The sequence below is a fragment of the Salmo salar genome, chromosome 03, assembly GCF_965601325.2.
Source record: "Salmo salar chromosome 03, fSalSal1, whole genome shotgun sequence".
NCBI classification, from domain to species: Eukaryota; Metazoa; Chordata; class Actinopteri; order Salmoniformes; family Salmonidae; genus Salmo; species Salmo salar.
The window spans coordinates 71,057,139-71,077,325 of NC_138293.1; the positions used below are offsets into that span (position 1 = coordinate 71,057,139).

The following is a 20,187-nucleotide window of genomic DNA, read 5'->3' on the forward strand; positions in this document are numbered from 1 at the left end:
CATCCCTGCTTGGCCGCTGTTAGCCTGTTCAGGAAATACATTTTTAAGGAGTTAGTCCCCCCCAAGCCCTTACTCTTCAAGCACCTACACCCTCTCATTAATTGTGCTCTTTGTGAAGACTTTTGACAACTTTGTTTTTTGTTAAAAGCAGGAGATAATGTTTCCTCTCACACACTGCCTGACCAACCCTAAGTCAAAACAGTATGGTTTTCACCTTTATTCTCCAGTGCAGATGGAGGAGTTGTCCTAATTGGAAAATATGATTTAGAGTCAAGCAATGAGTTTAACACCTATCTCAGATTCCTGGGCTGGAGTGTCATAGAAGTAAGTGCATGCAGCTGTGTCCTCCTATTGAGGTACCAGGGTGTGCCTAGAAATTTCAAAGCCTAACACACACTCATCTATCCAATCCTACACCACAAATGGACACTACAACGTTGATCTCATACTGTAGATGATCGTTCATACTGAGCATCCAACGTAAAGCTAGAATCCTTAGTTGCTACATGAATTTGAGAGTGGTTACATATTTCCAGCCCCATCCCTTAGCTTTATAGCGATAAAAGGGCGGGGAGAACGCTTTGTTATTGTTTCAATTAAGGATTCTAGCTTTTACAGGTATTATTTAGAGCTCTCTATTTGTGACACATACAGTCATTGAAATAGTGCTCAGTCTCATGGGGGCAACTGGAGTGTCAATAGAAATTAAGGCCAGGCACGACACCCTCATAGGGAAATTTTTTTCCCCCTTCAATCATATCACAATCATCTTTTACCAGTTGAATGTAGACACAATATAATACTTTTTTGTATACAGATATTTCTGAATTATTTAATAAAAATATGCAAATGAGCCAATTCTCATTAATATGTACATATTTGCATATCACGCAAATATATTTTTATGGACACTGGATGAAGTCAGCCTAAATGTTTTGTTTTTATTTTATTAAGACACTCCAGGACCAGACTTGTCCGGAGCAGATTGTGGATAAATACTTTTAATATCTTTCTATCTGTAAAATACTGAAGACATGTACGTAAAATGCATTTGATGCATTTTTTTCCCAATAGTTTTATTTATTTAGAATATAAACAACATATCAACAATTCCCTCTGAGTAAGTCTGGAGAATATATCTAAGGATAACCACACAACATTTAGTGAATGAAGATGTGGGAAGAGTCTGACTTTCGGGAAATGGCGGCTAAAGACAAGTACACTGAATTTAGACTACCAAACGCCTATTTAGACCCAGTCATCATCTCAACAAAGTAAGTTACTAAATATAGTCCAGTTTGTAACACTCTCTATGAAATGGGCTTCTAAATTATGTGTAATTTAATGTTGGGAGCTTTAAAATGATTAAAGTGGTTAAAATGTATTAAAATGTTGATGACGGTAGAATGATAAACTAAAGAAAATATAAATAAGTACATAAGTATTCAGACCCTTTGCTTTGAGACTCGAAATTGAGCTGAGGTGCATCCTGTTTCCATTGATCATCCTTGGAGTCCACCTGTGGTCAATTCAATTGATTGGACATGATTTGGAAAGGCACACACCTGTCTATATAAGTTCCCACAGTTGACAGTGCATGTGAGAGCAAAAACCCAGCCATGAGGTCGAAGGAATTGTCCATAGAGCTCCGAGGCAGGATTGTGTTTCGGCACAGATCTGGGGAAGAGTACCAAAATATTTCTGCAGCATTGAAGGTCCCCAAGAACACAGTGGCCTCCATCATTCTTAAATGGAAGAAGTTTGGAACCTCCAAGACTCTTCCTAGAGCTGGCTGCCCGGCTAAACTGAGCAATCGGGGGAGAAGGGCCTTGGTCTGGGAGGTGACCAAGAACCTGATGGTCACTCTGACAGAGCTCCAGAGTTCCTCTGTGGAGATGGGAGAACCTTCCAATAGGACAACCATCTCTGCAGCACTCCACCGATCAGGCCTTTATGGTAGAGTGGCCGGACGGAAGCCACTCCTCAATAAAAGGCGCATGACAGCCCACTTGGAGTTTGCCAAAAGGCACCTAAAGGACTCTCAGACCATGAGAAACAAGATTCTCTGGTGTGATGAAACCAAGATTGAACTCTTTGGCCTGAATGCCAAGCGTCACGTCTGGAGGAAACCTGGCACCATCCCTACGGTGAAGCATGGTGGTGGCAGCATCATGCTGTGGGGGGATGTTTTTCAGCAGCAGGGACTGGGAGACTAGTCAGGATAGAGGGAAAGATGAACGTAGTAAAGTACAGACAGATCCTTGATGAAAACCTGCTCCAGAACACTCAGGACCTCAGACTGGGCCAATGTTCGCCTTTCAACAGGGCAACAACCCTAAGCACACAGCCAAGACAACGCAAGAGTGGCTTTGGGACAAGTCTTTGAATGTCCTTGAGTGGCTCAGCCAGAGCCCTGAATTGAACCCGATCGAATATCTCTGGAGAGACCTGAAAATAGCTGTGCAGTGACGCTCCCCATCCAACCTGACAGAGCTTGAGAGGATCTGCATTGAAGAATGGGAGAAACTCCCCAAATACAGGTGTGCCAAGCTTGTAACGTCATACCCAAGAAGACTCAAGGCTGTAATCGCTGACATAGGTGTTTCAACAAAGTACTAATTAAAGTAACATTTCTAAAAAACAGTTTTTGCTTTGTCATTATGGGGTATTGTGTGTAGATTGATGAGAAAAAAACAAATTAATACATTTTAGAATAAGGCTGTAACGTAACAAAATGTGGAAAAGTGTCAAGGGGTCTCAATACTTTCTGAACGCACTGTAGATGCAAAAATGTCATTTCAGCCTGTGGTGCCTGGCCTTAAGCAAACTTGTATGCTAATTGGAGAATCGTTTTTTTTAAATCTAGCTCAAACAAACAGCTTGCCAGGCAAACTTTACATAATCGCCTCATTCGTTCTACTTTTGGCTAATGGCATTGAATACTGTAGACAGTTATGAAAGGAAGAAGCAGATGGTTTGCCTTTTAAGATTTTGTACATGGTTGCCCATGTAAGAAAAAAGGTATCATATACAAAACTATCTCCATAAACCCTAACACAAACTAAAGTGCAGACTTTCAACACCAACAGTCATTTACACCAACTCCAACCTCACACATATGCATTTATTTATTGGACTGCTATTTTCTTACAGAAATGTGTTCCCACATGTCATATATACAGTAAGTATGTGGTTAGTTATGATCTAGTGTGTTAACCAATGTGGCAGAGTCAGCCCGACATGGACCCATATTGATGTTTTACCCTAATGGACTGAGTGGTATGGCAGGCGTCTCCATTTAAACACATTAACTTCACTAAATGAGACACTCATTACAGATCAGCATGTTATTACTGTAAAGATCCTTCAGAGATCTTGTTGTATAATGTTCTTGTCCTCCCGAGGAAAAGGTTTGCGATTCATTATCATGATTGATTGTAACGGCTGTCGTATAGAGGGGACCAAAGCGCAGCATGTTGAGTGCTCATTATGATATTTATTAACTCAAAAACCCTAAAGACAAAATAACAAACAATCAGAATACAGTTCTGTCAGGTACAGAGACTAAACAGAAAATAACTGCCCACAAACACAGGTGGGAAAAAAAAACCCTACTTAAATATGATCTCCAATTAAAGACAACGGGGACCAGCTGCCTCTAATTGGAGATCAACTCCCCCCGCCAAAAAACACATAGAAATAGAAACCTAGAATTTAAACATAGAAATAGAAAACATAGAAAACACCCCCTGTCACGCCCTGACCTACTCTACTATAGAAAATGACATCTTACATGGGTCAGGACATGACATTATGTCACAGTATCTAACGAAGGTGGCGCCCCTCCTCGGTCGGGCGGCGCTCGGCGGTCGTCGTCGCCGGCCTATTAGCTGCCACCGATCGTTGTTTCTGTGTCTTTTGGTTTTGTCTGTCTGTCTATCTCGCACCTGTTTTGTGTTTGTCATTAGTGGGGGGTTATTTAGTGTGTATTTTCAGTTGGGGTTCTCGTGCGGGATTGTTTATTGTCCACTCAGGACAGTTGGGATTGTAAATTGTTATTGTCGATTATTATTGCCGGGCTGCGCCCCGTGCGCTTTTTGTTTCCAGTGCGCTTATTTTGGGAAGGTGTTTTTCCCCTGGCAGACTTCGCCACGTGCCTGGTGCCCTACGGCTATTGCGTGTTACTAATATTATTAAAACACAGTTGCTCCGGCCCTCTGTCTCCTGCTCCTGATTCCACCTCTCCACTGGTCCTAGACAGTCGTGACACATTAATTCAGCTTTGTATTCAGAGACGGGGAGCTAAACCTCTGAAAGTTGTTCTCGGGATGTAGCCACTATTTGCAGTAGCTTAGAATAATCATAGACTCAGATTCCCATTCAATTGAGGGCTTTAGTTTAGTATTCAGTCACTGGGAATTGAATTCCCATAATAGGTATTGGGTGCATCATGTAACGTTATAGATTGTTAATTATCCCTATGCCTGCCTTTCTAGTTTTGAGCTGTTGAGTGTGTGGGGATGTTTTGCCACTCTCAGAATGGTTCCAAACAAGGTAATTAGTATGAATTAGTAACGCTTGCCTGCTCAGAGCACCATTGATTAACTACTGCCTTCACTGTCTGTGTCTTGAGACACAAAAAGAACCGTGATAATATGAGGCACTGTTTTGGTGTTCCTACTGCCTAGTTAAAGACAGATAAAGGAATGGACTCAGGTGCGCTGCGTCTGTGCATATAGATGTACACAGACTGCATGACCGCTTCATGCATCTCGCTATAGCGTATGCTGAGAATCCTTGACCCCCAGTGTAAAGGTTACCCTGAGTCCAGACAGCAGGGGATCTCACAGCTCAACAACCTTTACTTACTTAAGTAATGCCCGAGAAGCCGGTGTTTGGAGGATATATTGGCACGGGTGTTGTTAGGCCCGAGAAGAAGTTGAGGGCCAGCAAACCGTGCCAATATATCCTCCAAACACCGGCTTCGAGGGCATTGTCACTTTTATACAATGGGTTACCAAAATATTCAAATAAAAAAAATATTCACATTTTCATGAAAATCGTTATTTTGATGAATTTATTCATACTATTTCATCCTTCCACAAGATATAGTCCTGACACAAATCTAGGGTGACTACCTAAGCCGACTGGTCGTTCATTCTATCGGTTCGGTTGCCAGAGACGTGACCCAGTCGTTCAGTCTTTTTGTTCTTTATCTATGGACGCGACCCAGTCGTTCATTCTAAATATTCCATTGCCATATTGGCTGGCAACGTTCTTATCACTTGCTTGCCAGCCAACTACGGTTAACTTACAGTCACGTCAACAGTGCAGCCAGAATAACAACAAAGTAGCTGCATTTGCATTTTAAGCTGTTTTCTAGTGACATTTATTTGGATACATCCATAACAATGAGCTAATGATGCACGATTTCACCTGGTGTAGAACATGTACTCTCTCGTCAGGGCACTGTTGTTCGAGAGCAAGCCAACAACACAGCTAACACAATCACTTCAAACTGAAGCTGGAAAAACTTGAAACTAGCTGCTCTTCATTTAGTTTTACCTGTTTTCTATTGATAGTTATTTGTATATATCCATAGAAATGATGCTAATTCATGATTTAGACTGGCTGAGAAAAGCTGCCTACCTGTCTGTCTCATCCTGACTCCCGACACGTTCATTACTATGGGACAGCTGGAGATCAAATTTGAATATTGAAACAATATTGCAAATGTCGGAGTGACAGACAGCAAGGTTTATTCAAATCTCTGCTGTTGAGGACGAAATGTTAGATGCTTTTCATAGTGGAGTTTATAAATTGCCTGGCTGGGCTGATGAGACAGTGGATTGCGCAGTCAGATGGAACAGAGTAAATAGGCATTTTAACGTCATAGATTTAGCCAGTGGTAACTTGTTGAATAGGCACCTGCTGGAATGAGGTTTTAACCAATCAGCATTCAGGATTAGACCCACCCGTTGTATAATACTGTATATCCCCCACTGCTGTGTGTCCTCTGTCCCCATGTGTGATAATGCCTGTGTGCTGGCAGTGGCATCTCTCACTATCTTTATCACGTTAAATCTTCTCCATGGTGGATTATAGAGCAGGTCATCAACAAGACATCACAAAACTCACTTTAATTGATAATTGTCATTAGTCTGCTGGACAATGTAGATACACAGGTAAAATGGGAGCTGTCTCAGTATGGCCTTGTAAATAACAACATACCAATGACTTAGTCTCTGAAGAGCTAATGAAGGCCAGCCCACTCTGGTATAGAGGGTACAATGATTGGTGAAAGCATTGGAGTTTGTAACAAACCTCAACACCCCATGGGACACAGTGTTCAGCCACAGGGGCAAACATGTACAATGTATCACCATAGTTGATTACAGGCAAAAAGGGAGTGGAAACAAGTCTCTTTCTCGCTTCAAAAGAAAAACATGACTTATTTAAAATTAAAAATTGAGCCTGAGCTCAAGCTCTTCAATATGAGTGTAAGGAGATAAGGGGCAGCAGGTAGCCTAGTGGTTAGAGCATTGGGCCAGTAACCGAAAGGTTGCTAGATCAAATCCCAGAGCTGACAAGGTAAAAATCTTTTAACCCACTGTTCCTAGGCCGTCATTGTAAATAAGAATTTGTTCTTAACTGACTTGCCTAGTTAAATAAAAATTAAGAGTCTTGTCTGTAGAATAGAGGTGCTGTACATTCGGCACCTCCCGCTTATGCCATTTTGTCATTGGCTCCCATATCTCTCTTTCTCAGAGGAGGAGGCTGACTTTCTGAGGGGGGTGTCTACTCGGCTGACTACAGTCCTCACATATAGACACACATAGACTATCACAGGTGAATCACAGGGCACATATCTCTTCAGTGTAGTGTTTTTGTACAAGCCATTATGTCCCTTTACCCTGCCTATGTCAGCGTCGCTTCTCCATGCAAAGGAGACAGAGAGGTAAGAGCCAAGTGCTCAGCTTTAGAAATGCATCGACCCACAATACAGATTCCATTATTTCTTACACATAGAAAAACTGTCCCAATGATCTATTATTAATGCTAAAATGTATTGATTAATTCATGAAAACTATATGTCTCTTCCTGGTCATGGACTGTAATAAAAATGGTAGTGATTTCAATGCAGCGGCAATTCTCTCTCTCTCTCTCTCTCTCTCTCTCTCTCTCTCTCTCTCTCTCTCTCTCTCTCTCTCTCTCTCTCTCTCTCTCTCTCTCTCTCTCTCTCTCTCTCTCTCTCTCTCTCTCTCTCTCTCTCTCTCCCTCCCCTTCACTCGACAGGCCTTTGTGTGTAACTCTGGTCTTCAGTACGAAGGGCCAGAGATACTTGCGCATCGGGCTGGCTGTGCCTCTCTTTGGCTCACTGGCCTTTCTGAGAAGGATGTTGGCGGATGAGGGGAAGATCTCCCCAGACCAGGTAGGTGATCTTGTCTCACTCTTCTTGATGATGCACACTATCATCAGATTCACTCTCACTCCATTTTCCAAGTCTCTGATTAAATAAGATGGATATTCTTGCTATCTCTCGCTCTCTCTCTCCCTCTCTCCCTCTCTCTTTCAGGTGATCCTGACAGAGATCTACACCACAGGCTTTCAGCGCTCCTTCTTTGATGAGGAGGATCTGACGTGCATAGCCGAGACTGACATCATCTATGCCTTCCAGGCCCCGCCCCTATACATCAGAGGAGGCTCTACACTATTCTCAGGTAACCATAGCAACAACTACATATTCTAGAGACATTCAGATCAATATCACCACTATCAACCAAGATCATCCAATAGAATCTGTCCCTTTTCCACTTTATGAGCAAGCAGGGGTCATTTCAGTCAAGAGCATACAGAGGTACTGTATTAACAGAATGGGATGTACAACCTCTGTGAAATACCAGGGTATTATGTGAAAGTCTGTCCTTCCTCTGGTGGTGATAATTACATGCTCTTGTACTGTAGCTTTTACCCTAGCTGTGCACTGTTGGCACAAGCCTTCCAAACATCAGGATGAACAACTGAGGAGAAATGCATTGTTTCTTTTTAAACAAGATAATGAATGACCTTGCTGTGAGAAACCATACACACATACATTTGTTTGTGTACTTTGGGTCTGATAGATTCCAGGAGGAACTCACAATGTAGAATAAGAAGTCCTTGGGGAACATGTGTGCTTACAAACACATTTTAAACACATTTTCAATAAAACTCAGATGCTCATATCTACTCAAATCACCATTATTTTCCGCAAAGATTTGCTGTCATCGAATGATTTATGTTTGAAATATCTCTCCTTTGTAATTGTACTGATGATGTGAAGGGCAAACAGACATTGTACCCAGAAGCCAGATTGTGTGGATAGTTTTACAACATTTTTCACCCTGGGTTTAGCAGAGCTGGGTTTGTCCCTGAAAATGACTCTTCTTTGCATCACCACTGAGCAAAGTGATTGGAGAAATCTGTCTCTCCTTTATCATCTTTAGTTAGATCACACATAATTGACTACTCAGTTTGATTGGTCTGCACCACACACACACACACACACACACACACACACACACACACACACACACACACACACACACACACACACACACACACACACACAGGCAGACACTGAATCCTCCTGGGATGTTTTAGCAGACTGTATACGTAGTGGGGTTGATGTGGAGAGGCCTCTCTCACCACCTCCCTGCTGAACAGAGCATCCTCTCATTTCATGCACATCCAGTCTAATAACAGAACTCAAACTCACTGTTACACAATGAATACTGAGTAATAATTTTGTAATCATTATCTATTTGGCCTAAAGCTGACGGGCGTGAAATGTGGTACTGTACTGACTGAGGAGGCTTCACCTCAGCTTATACCTCATTGGGTTGTGTAATGTGCCTCTTTAAATCATGATGAGTTGTCACTGCTCATAAACTTTTATGGTCACTGCTGCTAATGGAAGGTACATTTTGTGTACTTGAAATCAATATGCCTTTAGGGATCATGCACCTCACGCACATTAACTATGAATGGTAATGGGATGGGAATGGAGTCGCATCTGTTCTTCCCCAGAACAGTGTCTACATTGATTTAAAAGACTCCTCTACTATACCACTCCTGTACTACTCCCTAGTTTACATACAGCATACTTTACTCACTACTTCTCTCAGTATGAAAAGCATGTGGGACTCTACCGAGCTCTGTTCGGCCTCTCTGCTTGGAAGAAATCCTTTCAATAAGCAATTAACAGCGTTGGTCAGGTACAGGGCTGGCAGTGTCTTTGAATGAAGTGGCCTCTAAAGACTGACCAGACAGCAGCTAATTTCTCCACAGTTTCTGGGTCAGGAGGACTGCCGTAATGCCTCTATAGCTGGAAGTTAAACTTTCTAAAGTGTTCATGTTCGGCTTTGCTCTTGTTACAGAAAACCTGAGCTCGCTTGAATTGTATAATAACTCCTAGACAGAAATATTCAACACTAATGTTGCAGGATTGTGCTTTGACAAACTGGATATGTCTGAATACCTAGACTGTCTAAATGGAGTGTCTCAGGTACCAATATAAGCTGTCAAGCTGTGTAACGGCTGTCGTACTGGAGAGAAGACCAAGGTGCAGCGGAGTTAGTGTTCATCATGTAATTGAACAAAGTTGAACACTATACAAAAACAAGAAAAGAGAAAACCGACAGCCAACAGTCCTGTCAGGTGCAAACACTAACAGAAACAATTACCCACAAAATCCCAACGGAAAAACATGCACTTATGTGTGACTCCCAATCAACCACAACGAACTTCAGCTGTGCCTGATTGGGAGCCACACACGGCCCAAAACAAAGAAATACAAAAACATAGAAAAAGAACATAGAACGCCCACCCAATGTAACACCCTGGCCTAACCAAAATAAAGAACAAAAAAACCCTCTCTATGGCCAGGGCGTTACAGTACCCCCCCCCCCCCCCCCCAAGGTGCGGACTCCAGCCGCAAAACCTGACACTGAAGGGGAGGGTCTGGGTGGGCCTTCTTACGGCGGCGGCTCAGGTGCGGGACGTGGCCTCTGCCCCACCCTTGGCGTCGCCCTCTTAGGTGGTGCACCTGGCCGCACCGAAGGTCTGGTGGGCGACCCTGGCTGCGCCCGGCTGGCGGGCGGCGATGGCTGCGCCCGGCTGGCGGGTGTCCCTTGCTGCGCCCGGCTGGCGGGCACCGATGACTGCGCCCGGCTGGCTGACGACCCTTGCTGCGCCCGGCTGGCGGGCGACCCTGGCTGCGCCCGGCTGGCGGGGTGGCGATGGCTGCACCCGGCTGGCGGGGCCACTCTGGCAGATCCGGACCGGCAGGCCACTCTGGCATCTCCGAACAGGCGGGCCACTCTGGCAGCTCCGGACAGGCGGGCCACTCTGGCAGCTCCGGACAGGCGGGCCACTCTGGCAGCTCCTGACTGGCGGGCGGCTCTGGCAGCTCCTGACTGGCGGGCGGCTCCGGACTGGCGAGGCTGGGCTGACGCACTAGATGCCTGATGCGTGGGGCTGGTACAGGATGTGCCAGTCTGGGCACACGCACCTTAGGGCTAGTGCGGGGAGCGGGAACAGGCCGAGTCAGACTGGGCTGACGCACCTCAGGGCTAGTGCGGGGAGCTGGCCTGGGGCTTCATCCTCGCCCCGCCAAACTGCCCTTGTGCCCCCCCAAAAAAATTATTGGGGCTGCCTCTCGGGTTCCCTTACCAGCCGTGGTCCCCGGTCCTCGCCAGATATCCTCCGCTGCTTGGTCCTGGTATGGTGGGTAATTCTGTAACGGCTGTCGTACTGGAGAGAAGACCAAGGTGCAGCGGAGTTAGTGTTCATCATTTAATATTTAATTGAACAACGTGAACACTATACAAAAGCAAGAAAAGAGAAAACCGACAGCCAACAGTCCTGTCAGGTGCAAACACGAACAGAAACAATTACCCACAAAACCCCAACGGAAAAACATGCACTTATGTGTGACTCCCAATCAACCACAACGAACTTCAGCTGTGCCTGATTGGGAGCCACACACGGCCCAAAACAAAGAAATACAAAAACATAGAAAAAGAACATAGAACGCCCTCCCAATGTAACACCCTGGCCTAACCAAAATAAAGAACAAAAAACCCCTCTCTATGGCCAGGGCGTTACAAGCTGAGGCATCAACTGAAATGAATTGTAGCACTTACTGTATGTCAACAAAAAAACAAGAGCCTTGGCACCATGCATGTACATTAGTTGGTGAATTCAGAGGGTGACTCACTGTAAGCACATCAGCGACTGGCTGTCACTAATGGCTATCACTAAATGTCCTAGAATCATGTTCAAAATCATAAAAATGTGAAGCAGGGGCTGTCCACCTCTGTTTGACACACAGCCTATCAGTAATGTCACTTCACACCCTGATGAGCGGCCTGTAGAAAAATGAAAGAGTGTGCGTTTGTCTGTGCCTGGCAGCATTTTCATTTGGTGGTTGTCAGCGAGGAGAATGAGTAATTGAGTCGCTGTCAACAAGGTTTACATGAACTATCTACAATGTATGGAATAACCCAGTGTGGCACAAAAGATTCATGAGAGATGATGGTGTCTGGGAGTATTTTTCCTCCTGCCTGACCTTTCATGCCATGGTGAAATAGGAAGATAGGTGTAAGCACTTCCTATGTCAGTTTATGTAAACATTGATTCTGTACCCACAAAGCTCCATTGTCATGGCAATTCTCATAGAAGTATCTTATTTCACATTCAGTGAAGTGCATCATACACACAGATAACATGTTCTTTCCCCATCAGGTATTCACCTTCTTCAGGTTGTATTGGGTTGAGGTTGTTCATACCAGGCTCATATTAAGGAAATTAATAACAGATTGCATGACTTCATCTAATCAATGACTGATCCAAACTCAGTCGACCCTGCAGCCCACCATGACATGGTTTGTCCATTGTGTCTCTAATATAGTATGGTTGTAATACTGTATGCTGCCTGGCTGCCAGGCTATAGAGTTCCCCCTGTCAGGGCATCAGTGGGATTTTCCACGCTTCAATTTACTGTCAGGGCTTCCAGTTTAGGTGGAACTGATGTGGAACGCTTGTTTGAAAAGCCCAATAATTAGTTCAGGCTCCTCAGTGTGGACACATTCAGAAGCCTGGCTAACTAGGTCACTCAGTGGAGGAGACGAACGCCATAGAGTCATCACTAGGGCTGTTACGGTGACTGTATTACCGCCACACCGGCGGTCATGAGTCATGATGGCACTCAAATTACACATGACCGTTTAGTCATGGTAATTAGACTTCTCCAAGCTCTGATGCTGCTGATGGTTATTAGTAGCCTACCAAACTTACTAACTGTGAAAGGATCGATGCAGGAGATAGGAAGCAGGTACAGGGAGTGAAGGTGTAATAACTGACAGACATGAAACAGAACAGGAACAGCGTCTGGACAGGAACACATAACAATTAATGTGGACACAGGGAACACCACTGAGGGACAGACAGATATACAGGGGCAATCAACCACGTGAAGGAGTCCAGGTGAGTCAAATGAGAACTGCTGCATGTAATGATGGTGACAGGTGCGTGTAAAGACGGGTAGCCTGGCGCCAGGGAGGGGGAGCGGGAGCAGGCGTGACAAGCTGCCTGGTATTCAGCACTATATTGTCCCTCTAATCACTCTGACATCAATGCAAATGTAATCGAAAATCTAATCAAACACTTCATGAAAGGCCATGAGCTCATGTTGCGCAACATATCTTCAGGCTATGCAATTGCATGGTAAAACAGAGTGATGGCCTCTTAAAAAGAGGAGGATCCCATCAGCTTTCTATAGGCTAGGCCTACTATATTTATTTAGCAACTTTCCTAATATTAAGCACATTTCTTCTCTTTACAACAGGAGTATAGCCTACCTAGCTGGCATGAAAATTAACTACGGTAAAAGTGTCCTCCATTCGTTATTTAAGTGCATAGATGACATGTATTTTTCCCCCTGCCCCTGTTTTGAGACCGGTGCATGATAATGGTCCATTCTAAATCAAAACAAATTTCACACATATTATTTAGTATATGTAAAGACAAAATTAAATCATGAACAGTCTGATGGGTAACAATATTAGCCTATCACTTGTGAATAATATATTACCACTTGGGAATGATGCCCAGCTGTGCAGTAAGGCAAGAAACAGCTCGTGCCTTTTTTTTTTTACTTTTTCAAGTCATAGTCTTGCACCTCATGTAGCTTAGTCCATAGGCATATATTTTTTGATTCGGTTTGTATCAGAACTAAAGTGTCAAAATAACTTATTAAAATTAAGCACATTAATCCTCTTTACAATGGGTGTAGAGCCTAACTGGCTATACTGTACGTGAGTTTCAAGTTTGGGGAAGATCATTTTCACCATAAAAATTCACCTTTATAATAAAAGCATTACATGCATAATCACACTTTTGAGAATGGTGTTTTTCCGCTAATTGATTGCATTTTGGAACATTCGCACGTATAGCCTACTGCCGTGTGCTCATTACTGCGCTTATAATGTGAAGAAATAGCCTAAAGGTTTATCAACATTTTAAGCTAAACGGTCTGATCGGTTGCGTCAGCTTCAATGCTTAAAAAATGTTTTGGGATGCTAGTGGTTGTATTAATTTGGGATCTATTGCATTCCACAACTGTCCCAGACTATGTTTGGAATATTTATTTCTCGCACAGAATAGAATCGGTCAACTTTTGTATTATGGGGGTAGTAGATTGACATAAGTTAGTGCTTTTGCTGTTCATTAGGCCTACTCGAAAAGTAAATGTGGACAGTTCTTCTAATATTTTCGATGTGCGAGTCGGAATTGGATAAGGAAGCACAGTTGCGTCCCTGATGTGTCTGTCTTCACTTGTAGCTTGTGAGAAAGATCCGATCACTATCAAGTATGAAGGTAAGACCCAGATGGAGACCACGTCAAATAAACAATAGTTTAATATACCAATGGGGGCAGGTAATAGACAGGTCAAGGCAGGCATGGATAGTAAACCAGAGGTGGGGCAACGGTACCGGGCGGCAGGCAGGCTCAGGGTCAGGGTAAGGCAGAGGTCGGTAATCCAGAGGGGGGCAAAGGTACAGGTCGGCAAGCAGGCTCAGGGTCAGGGGCAGGCAGAGTGGTCAAGGCAGAGTGGTCAGGCAGGCGGGCTCGGAATCAGGACAGGCAAGGGTCAAAACCAGGAGGGTGCGAAAAGAGAGACGGGGAAAAGCAGGAGCTGAGACATAAAACGCTGGTTGACTTGAACAAACAAGACGAACTGGCAACAGACAAACAGAGAACACGGGTATAAATACACAGGGGATAATGGGGAAGATGGGCGACACCTAGAGGGGGGTGGAGACAATCACAAAGACAGGTGAAACAGATCAGGATGTGATAGAGCACGTGACGGGCATTGGCTAATAAGAGTTGAGCTATCTGAGAGAGCCATGAGAGTGAGAGGTGTTTCAGAGCACGCAGCTGGGAGAAGGGAATTATAATTATTATATTCAGCCCAGTGGCACAACGGCCATTGGCCTCAAAAGTCATGGATTTCTTTAGGGGAATTACGGCCACAGAAAGGGGATGAGGCATTATCAAGTGCTTGTCAAATTGTGAATGAGAGAAAGTCTATAGGGAGGAGGTCAGAGAACTGGCCGTGTGGTGCCAGGACAACAACCTCTCCCTCAACGTGATCAAGACAAAGGAGATGATTGTTGACTACAGGAAAAAGAGGACCGAGCACACCCCCATTCTCCTCGGCGGGGCTGCAGTGGAGCAGGTTGGGAGCTTCAAGTTCCTTGATGTCCACATCACCAACAAACTAACATGGTCCAAGCACACCAAGACAGTCGTGAAGAGGGCACGACAAAACCTATTCCCCCTCAGGAGACTGAAAAGATTTGGCATGGGTCCTCAGATCCTCAAAAGGTTCTACAGCTGCACCATCGAGAGTATCCTGACGGGTTGCATCACTGCATGGTATGGCAACTGCTCGGCCTCCGACCGCAAGGCACTACAGAGGGTAGTGAGTACGGCCCAGTACATCACCGGGGCCAAGCTTCCTGCCATCCAGGACCTCTATACCAGGCGGTGTCAGAGGAAGGCCCTAAAAATTGTCAAAGACTTCAGCCACCCTAGTCTTAGACTGTTCTCTCTGCTACCACACGGCAAGCGGTACCGGAGCTCCAAGTCTAGGTCCAAGAGGCTTCTAAACAGCTTCTACCCCCAAGCCATAAGACTCCTGAACATCTAATCAAATGCCTACCCAGACTATTTGCATTGCTCCCCCAACCCCTCTTTTACACCACTGCTACTCTCTGTTATTATCATCTATCATCACTTTAATAACTCTACCTACATGTACATTGACTCTGTACCGGTACCCCCCTGTATATAGTCTCGCTATTGTTATTTTACTGCTGTTCTTTAATTACTTGTTACTTTTATTTCTTATTCTTATCCGTATTTTTTTAAACTGCATCGTTGGTTAGGGGCTCGTAAGTAAGCATTTCACTGTATTCGGCGCATGTGACTAATAACATTTGATTTGATTAAATGTGTACAGCCTGTGCAAATGACAAAGCCGAGCTCATGCCTTTCATGTGACTTTTTTCAAATCATCATTAGTGGCATCATGCAGCCTTGTATTAAAAATACAAATGTTGTTCTATACGTTTTGATCACAACTAAAGTTGCATAAATAACTCTAAATTAAGCATATAGGAAGACCTGTTTCTTTGTTAACCGCTCAACACAGAATAGCCGGATGTGCGCACTCCCTCAGAAATCCTTTAGAGAAAATATATTTTCGATTTTATTCATACTATAAAATAATGCCACGAAATTCTAAGCGGATCTTGTCTGTTAAATGAACTATTGTAGCCCACAGCCATTTGGCATAGCCAGGTCAGGACCTAACATAAGGACAACTCAGAGTATTCTGTTCTTCTGAAATAGACTACATTTTCTTCATATCCTGTTTCTTTAGACCTGTCTAAAATACATAATGGATTTATTGTGATGGTGTTGGCTATGGATTTATTAGACTTTTTTAAAATGTAGATGTTCCAAAGGTCTGCATCAGTGACTTGTAGGCTATGTGTGGAAGCCAGGAGATGCTGAATGTGTTTATGTTTATTAACGGTCAATTTCCGTGAGACCGGAAGTTATTTGCTTGACAATCACCAGCTGACAAAATTTCATGACCGCCACCACCCTAGTAATCACTGACGTCTCAGTCTCGGTATGTGGTCAGTTTGGTGTCTGTCTTCGCTATAGGGCTTCACGGCTTTCTCGGAACCAGTCAATACCTGACCATGCTAATTCAGTCATTGAAGTGGATCTCTTTGGGGGCAGAGGTGTTTAATTACTGGCTTTCACAGTGTTCAGGCTGGCTCATCCTGTCCTTCACATCTGTCAGGGAATTGAAAATTAAAGTGTTTCTCAGACGTAACCCTAGACTACAGGAGAGTGAATACACAACTATTCCATGATCTTATAGAGAGTCATATCACTCATCACAGGAGACTACAATCAACAGGCATATTAAATTACATTTGTGTGCATGCGTGTGTGTACAAGTTGAAGTTTCTGTGTATCTACAGGAATCTGCTGTGGGCTATTTTGACACTCTCCATCCGTCATTCTGAAAAGCTGACATCAACCTAAAGGTAGGAAACTGGTTGTAATTTAAAGACCAGTGAAAAGACCTTGGGGGAGATGTCTAGAAACAATACATTTCTGATGCCCAAACATAAAGAAATACACTTTGATTTAATGACCGATGAGAGACCTCCTCCCAGCATCAATCACGTGGGGACAGTCCATGAGGTGACCTCTGCATTTTACTGCTGAATTATGAACGTTTCACCAGTCGTTAAAGAAGGGATTCTTTACATAAATTATCCTCACAGCGATCAGAGGTCAACACTTATGTAAATTGCAGAGCATGATTGAGGAGAGTTTGATCAGCTGCTTCATTAGTTGAACATGAATAAATGAAGAGCAGTAATACTTTTCCTCATTATGTTCACTCTCGGGTCAGGGCTCTATCATATCATATCAGAGCTGTTTACATGAAGTGTCTGATTGATATTGAATAGGTCTTTGTTTCCATGCATTCCTTCACTCTCCTATATCCTGTGGTGTGGCTGGATTGAATGGTGGGATATTTGCACAATCAGGATCTTGGCGGCTTTGGGGCCTTCAAGCTTGACATTCACCGTTGGCGATGATTAATTGTGAACTGGATGGGTGTAAACAGCGGTGTTTAATACAACGCTGTGGTTTTGGGAGAACACTGTCGCCAGGCCAATCAATAGCTGCTCGTTTCTGTCTACAGTCCTATTTACCATGTGATTTATCACCAAGTATTTTTGGGAGCCAGTGCCGCCTGATGGGTTGGTATTGACTGTAGGTTGGTAATCTCGTTCCCAGACACTCCCACACAAATGTGCGTAGAGTCTGGTGGACCAGTGCGTCAAACTTGGCCAAAACATAGAGCTGGGAGAAACTCCAGGCACATAGGCATTGGCTTAATCTACCTAATCTACCAACCAATCATCTCCCACAACATCTTCCCCCTAACCCTCCCCGTACGCTAGTACACCACAAGCACAGAGCACCACAAGCACACCACACCACAAGCACATGTGATTCGCTAAAATGAAATGATGACAAATACTTTGCCATAGAATTACTTGCATATAATTCTATGGTCACTCCCACTAAGGCCAACTTTGAGTGGTTGATATCCCAGGCTTATATGTGCTGTGCGCAATAGCCTGGGGATGAGGTTAGTAGGTTGGTAACACAGCATCTGCTAATGTCACGTCTGTAAGTGCTGTAATTTCAGCAGGCTTTTGCTCAGTCACACTCCACAGTGTGAGGGAAGAGAAGTTAGCTGGTGAGAAGTGCTGGCACCCACCAGGAGTGAAAAGCTGCATCAGATAAGACCTCCTGCTGGGAGAGTCTACAGCACCAGCTCCATCTGTTCTCGCTTCTGGTTCGCTCCTCCCTAAATAGAATGTCTCGCCAAGTCTTATATTTAACTTTCCTTCACTTCCCCACCGCCCTCTCTTGTCTCCTCCCTCTTTCCTCCTCTCCTGCAGGGTACCACCACAGCCTGCCGTCCTCGCCGTACTCCTCCGGGCCCGAAGGTCAAAGGTTACCTCCATCCGGAACTTTGTCATCAGAGTTCCTGAACCATGGTGTGCCGGTGAAGATCCTGTTGCTGGTGTGCAACGCCGCCTGGAATGCCCAGCAGGCTGTCAGGTTAGGTGACTGTTTCAAACACACTCTGGGGTCTAAGGGGCGGTTGGTGTTGTTCACCTCTTCATACTGTCACTCAGAAGTGAAAGAGAAAGTTACAGTTACAACATAAGGTCATGATTCATTTCTAAATATAGACTTTTCATTAGACTTTGGGCCAGCAGGAAAAGACCTCACAACTTTAATGTCGATGGGGAAATATACAGCACAGAAAGGCCTCTACTATCTCATGTGACAGTTGAATGAGCCACAGTCAATGAGTCACAGCCTCTGAGAGTTTCTTGTCAATCTAATTGAGAGGCAAGTCTCCAACTGAATGGTTGTGAAGTTTGACATCTGACACGATGGAGTAATCCATCAGACATCCAGCCCGACAGCAGGGAGGGATCAATACTCGCTCAGGAGACCTCACAGAGTCGGCCATGAGAAATCCAATCCCATCCAGAAGGCTTAGTGTCTCTCAGCATTCTCCCATGCTTCAACATTGCTGATTAACCCTCCCACTGGGCACACACTGGTGTCAGATGTCAAACTTCCCAACCAATCAACGTTGTTTCAACGCAATTTGTCAATGTATTGTGATGTGGAATCAACTTGGAAAATACATTGGATTTGAAAAAAGTAATTAACCAGTACTGTTTTCATCTCATTTCAACCAGAGTTGTAAACATAAAAACGTGTGTAATACTTCAATTTAAAGGAAAGGTTCACCCATTTTGAATGTTATATTGTTTTTGTGCATCCCTGAGTGATGTTCTATCAATTCCCTCAGTCCTTTCATGTTTTCATGTGTATCTGAGTTATTGGCGTTCAAGCAGGCAGAAATCCGTCCGGTATGACGAAGCACTGTGATAAAGTCACTCTCACTACACTGGAATAGGACTTTTAGATCGTGAAAACGTCTATCATACATGTTAGATTTCATTACTGGCCGATGTCATAATTCGGGAGGATGTCTTCTCTTAAATGAGCCATTGTTCTTCCCTGTGGCTAAGTTGGTAGAGCGTGATGTTTGCAATGCCAGCCTGGTGTGTGCAACATCAGGGTTGTGGGTTCAATTCCCACAGGGGGGCCAGTACAGTAAAAAATATGCATGAAATGTATGCATTCACTACTGTAAGTCGCTCTGGATAAGAACTTCTATGTAAATGGTTATATTTTTGCAATATTCATACCTCGAGAATTTTTTTATTTAACAGAGGGTCTAGCCCATTTTTCCTATTTGTCTGCCTCTTTAATCCAGGGTGCATTGCATGGTGCCGTTGCCAGAGATATGAAAGAAAGGAGATAGGAATCCAATGAATGAAGGAACATATATTGCCCCACCCAGCAGATTGTCGACCATTCGCGTTCACGTTGTCATGCTGTGTCACACGGTCGCTAAGCTAATCGTCACGCAATCCCTTCTCAGAGTCAGTGAATATGTCGAGAAACGTGCCTATTTTCATCTAAAGTACGTAATGTCACGATTCCAAAGCTATACGATATTACAGGTAGCAAACAATGTTGATTCAACCAGTGTGTGCACAATTGGGCTCAGACCTGTCTCTGTCTCATCAGGTGAAGGGTGAAGATATTTGTGTGCCGAGAAAATGACATGTGGAGATTGTATTCTTTGTCTTTCTCTTATTGTTCTACAGGGAATAGGTTTTGCAGGTACATTCCTCTAACAAGCACAGTGTGAAATGTCCATTTCAGTGTCATTGCTTTGTTTAAACATCAACTCCAAGATCTTCTTGATGAATGTAATTAGTATAATAAAAATTTAGTTTAAACTAGAGATATCAGTTATTTTGCATTGGATGCGTCTCAATCCACCGCATCCGCCGGTGTCGCACTTCCACATCTGCAGTGAAAGGTAACAGCTCTAGAGCGAAAATCGGTCTTCTCACAAAATCGTCTGTAGTGTCC

General features: G+C 44.0%; 1 protein-coding gene across 1 annotated transcript in view; it reads left to right on the forward strand.

Moving 5' to 3' along the window:
- LOC106601383 (ubiquitin carboxyl-terminal hydrolase 43) overlaps positions 1–20,187 on the forward strand; it is a 79,812-nt gene that overhangs the window by 35,572 nt on the left and 24,053 nt on the right. The window contains exons 5-7 of the mRNA XM_082973118.1: positions 7,297–7,432; positions 7,577–7,721; positions 18,117–18,279. Of these exons, the coding sequence (XP_082829244.1) occupies positions 7,297–7,432; positions 7,577–7,721; positions 18,117–18,279 (444 nt within the window). The remainder of the gene's footprint in view (positions 1–7,296; positions 7,433–7,576; positions 7,722–18,116; positions 18,280–20,187) is intronic.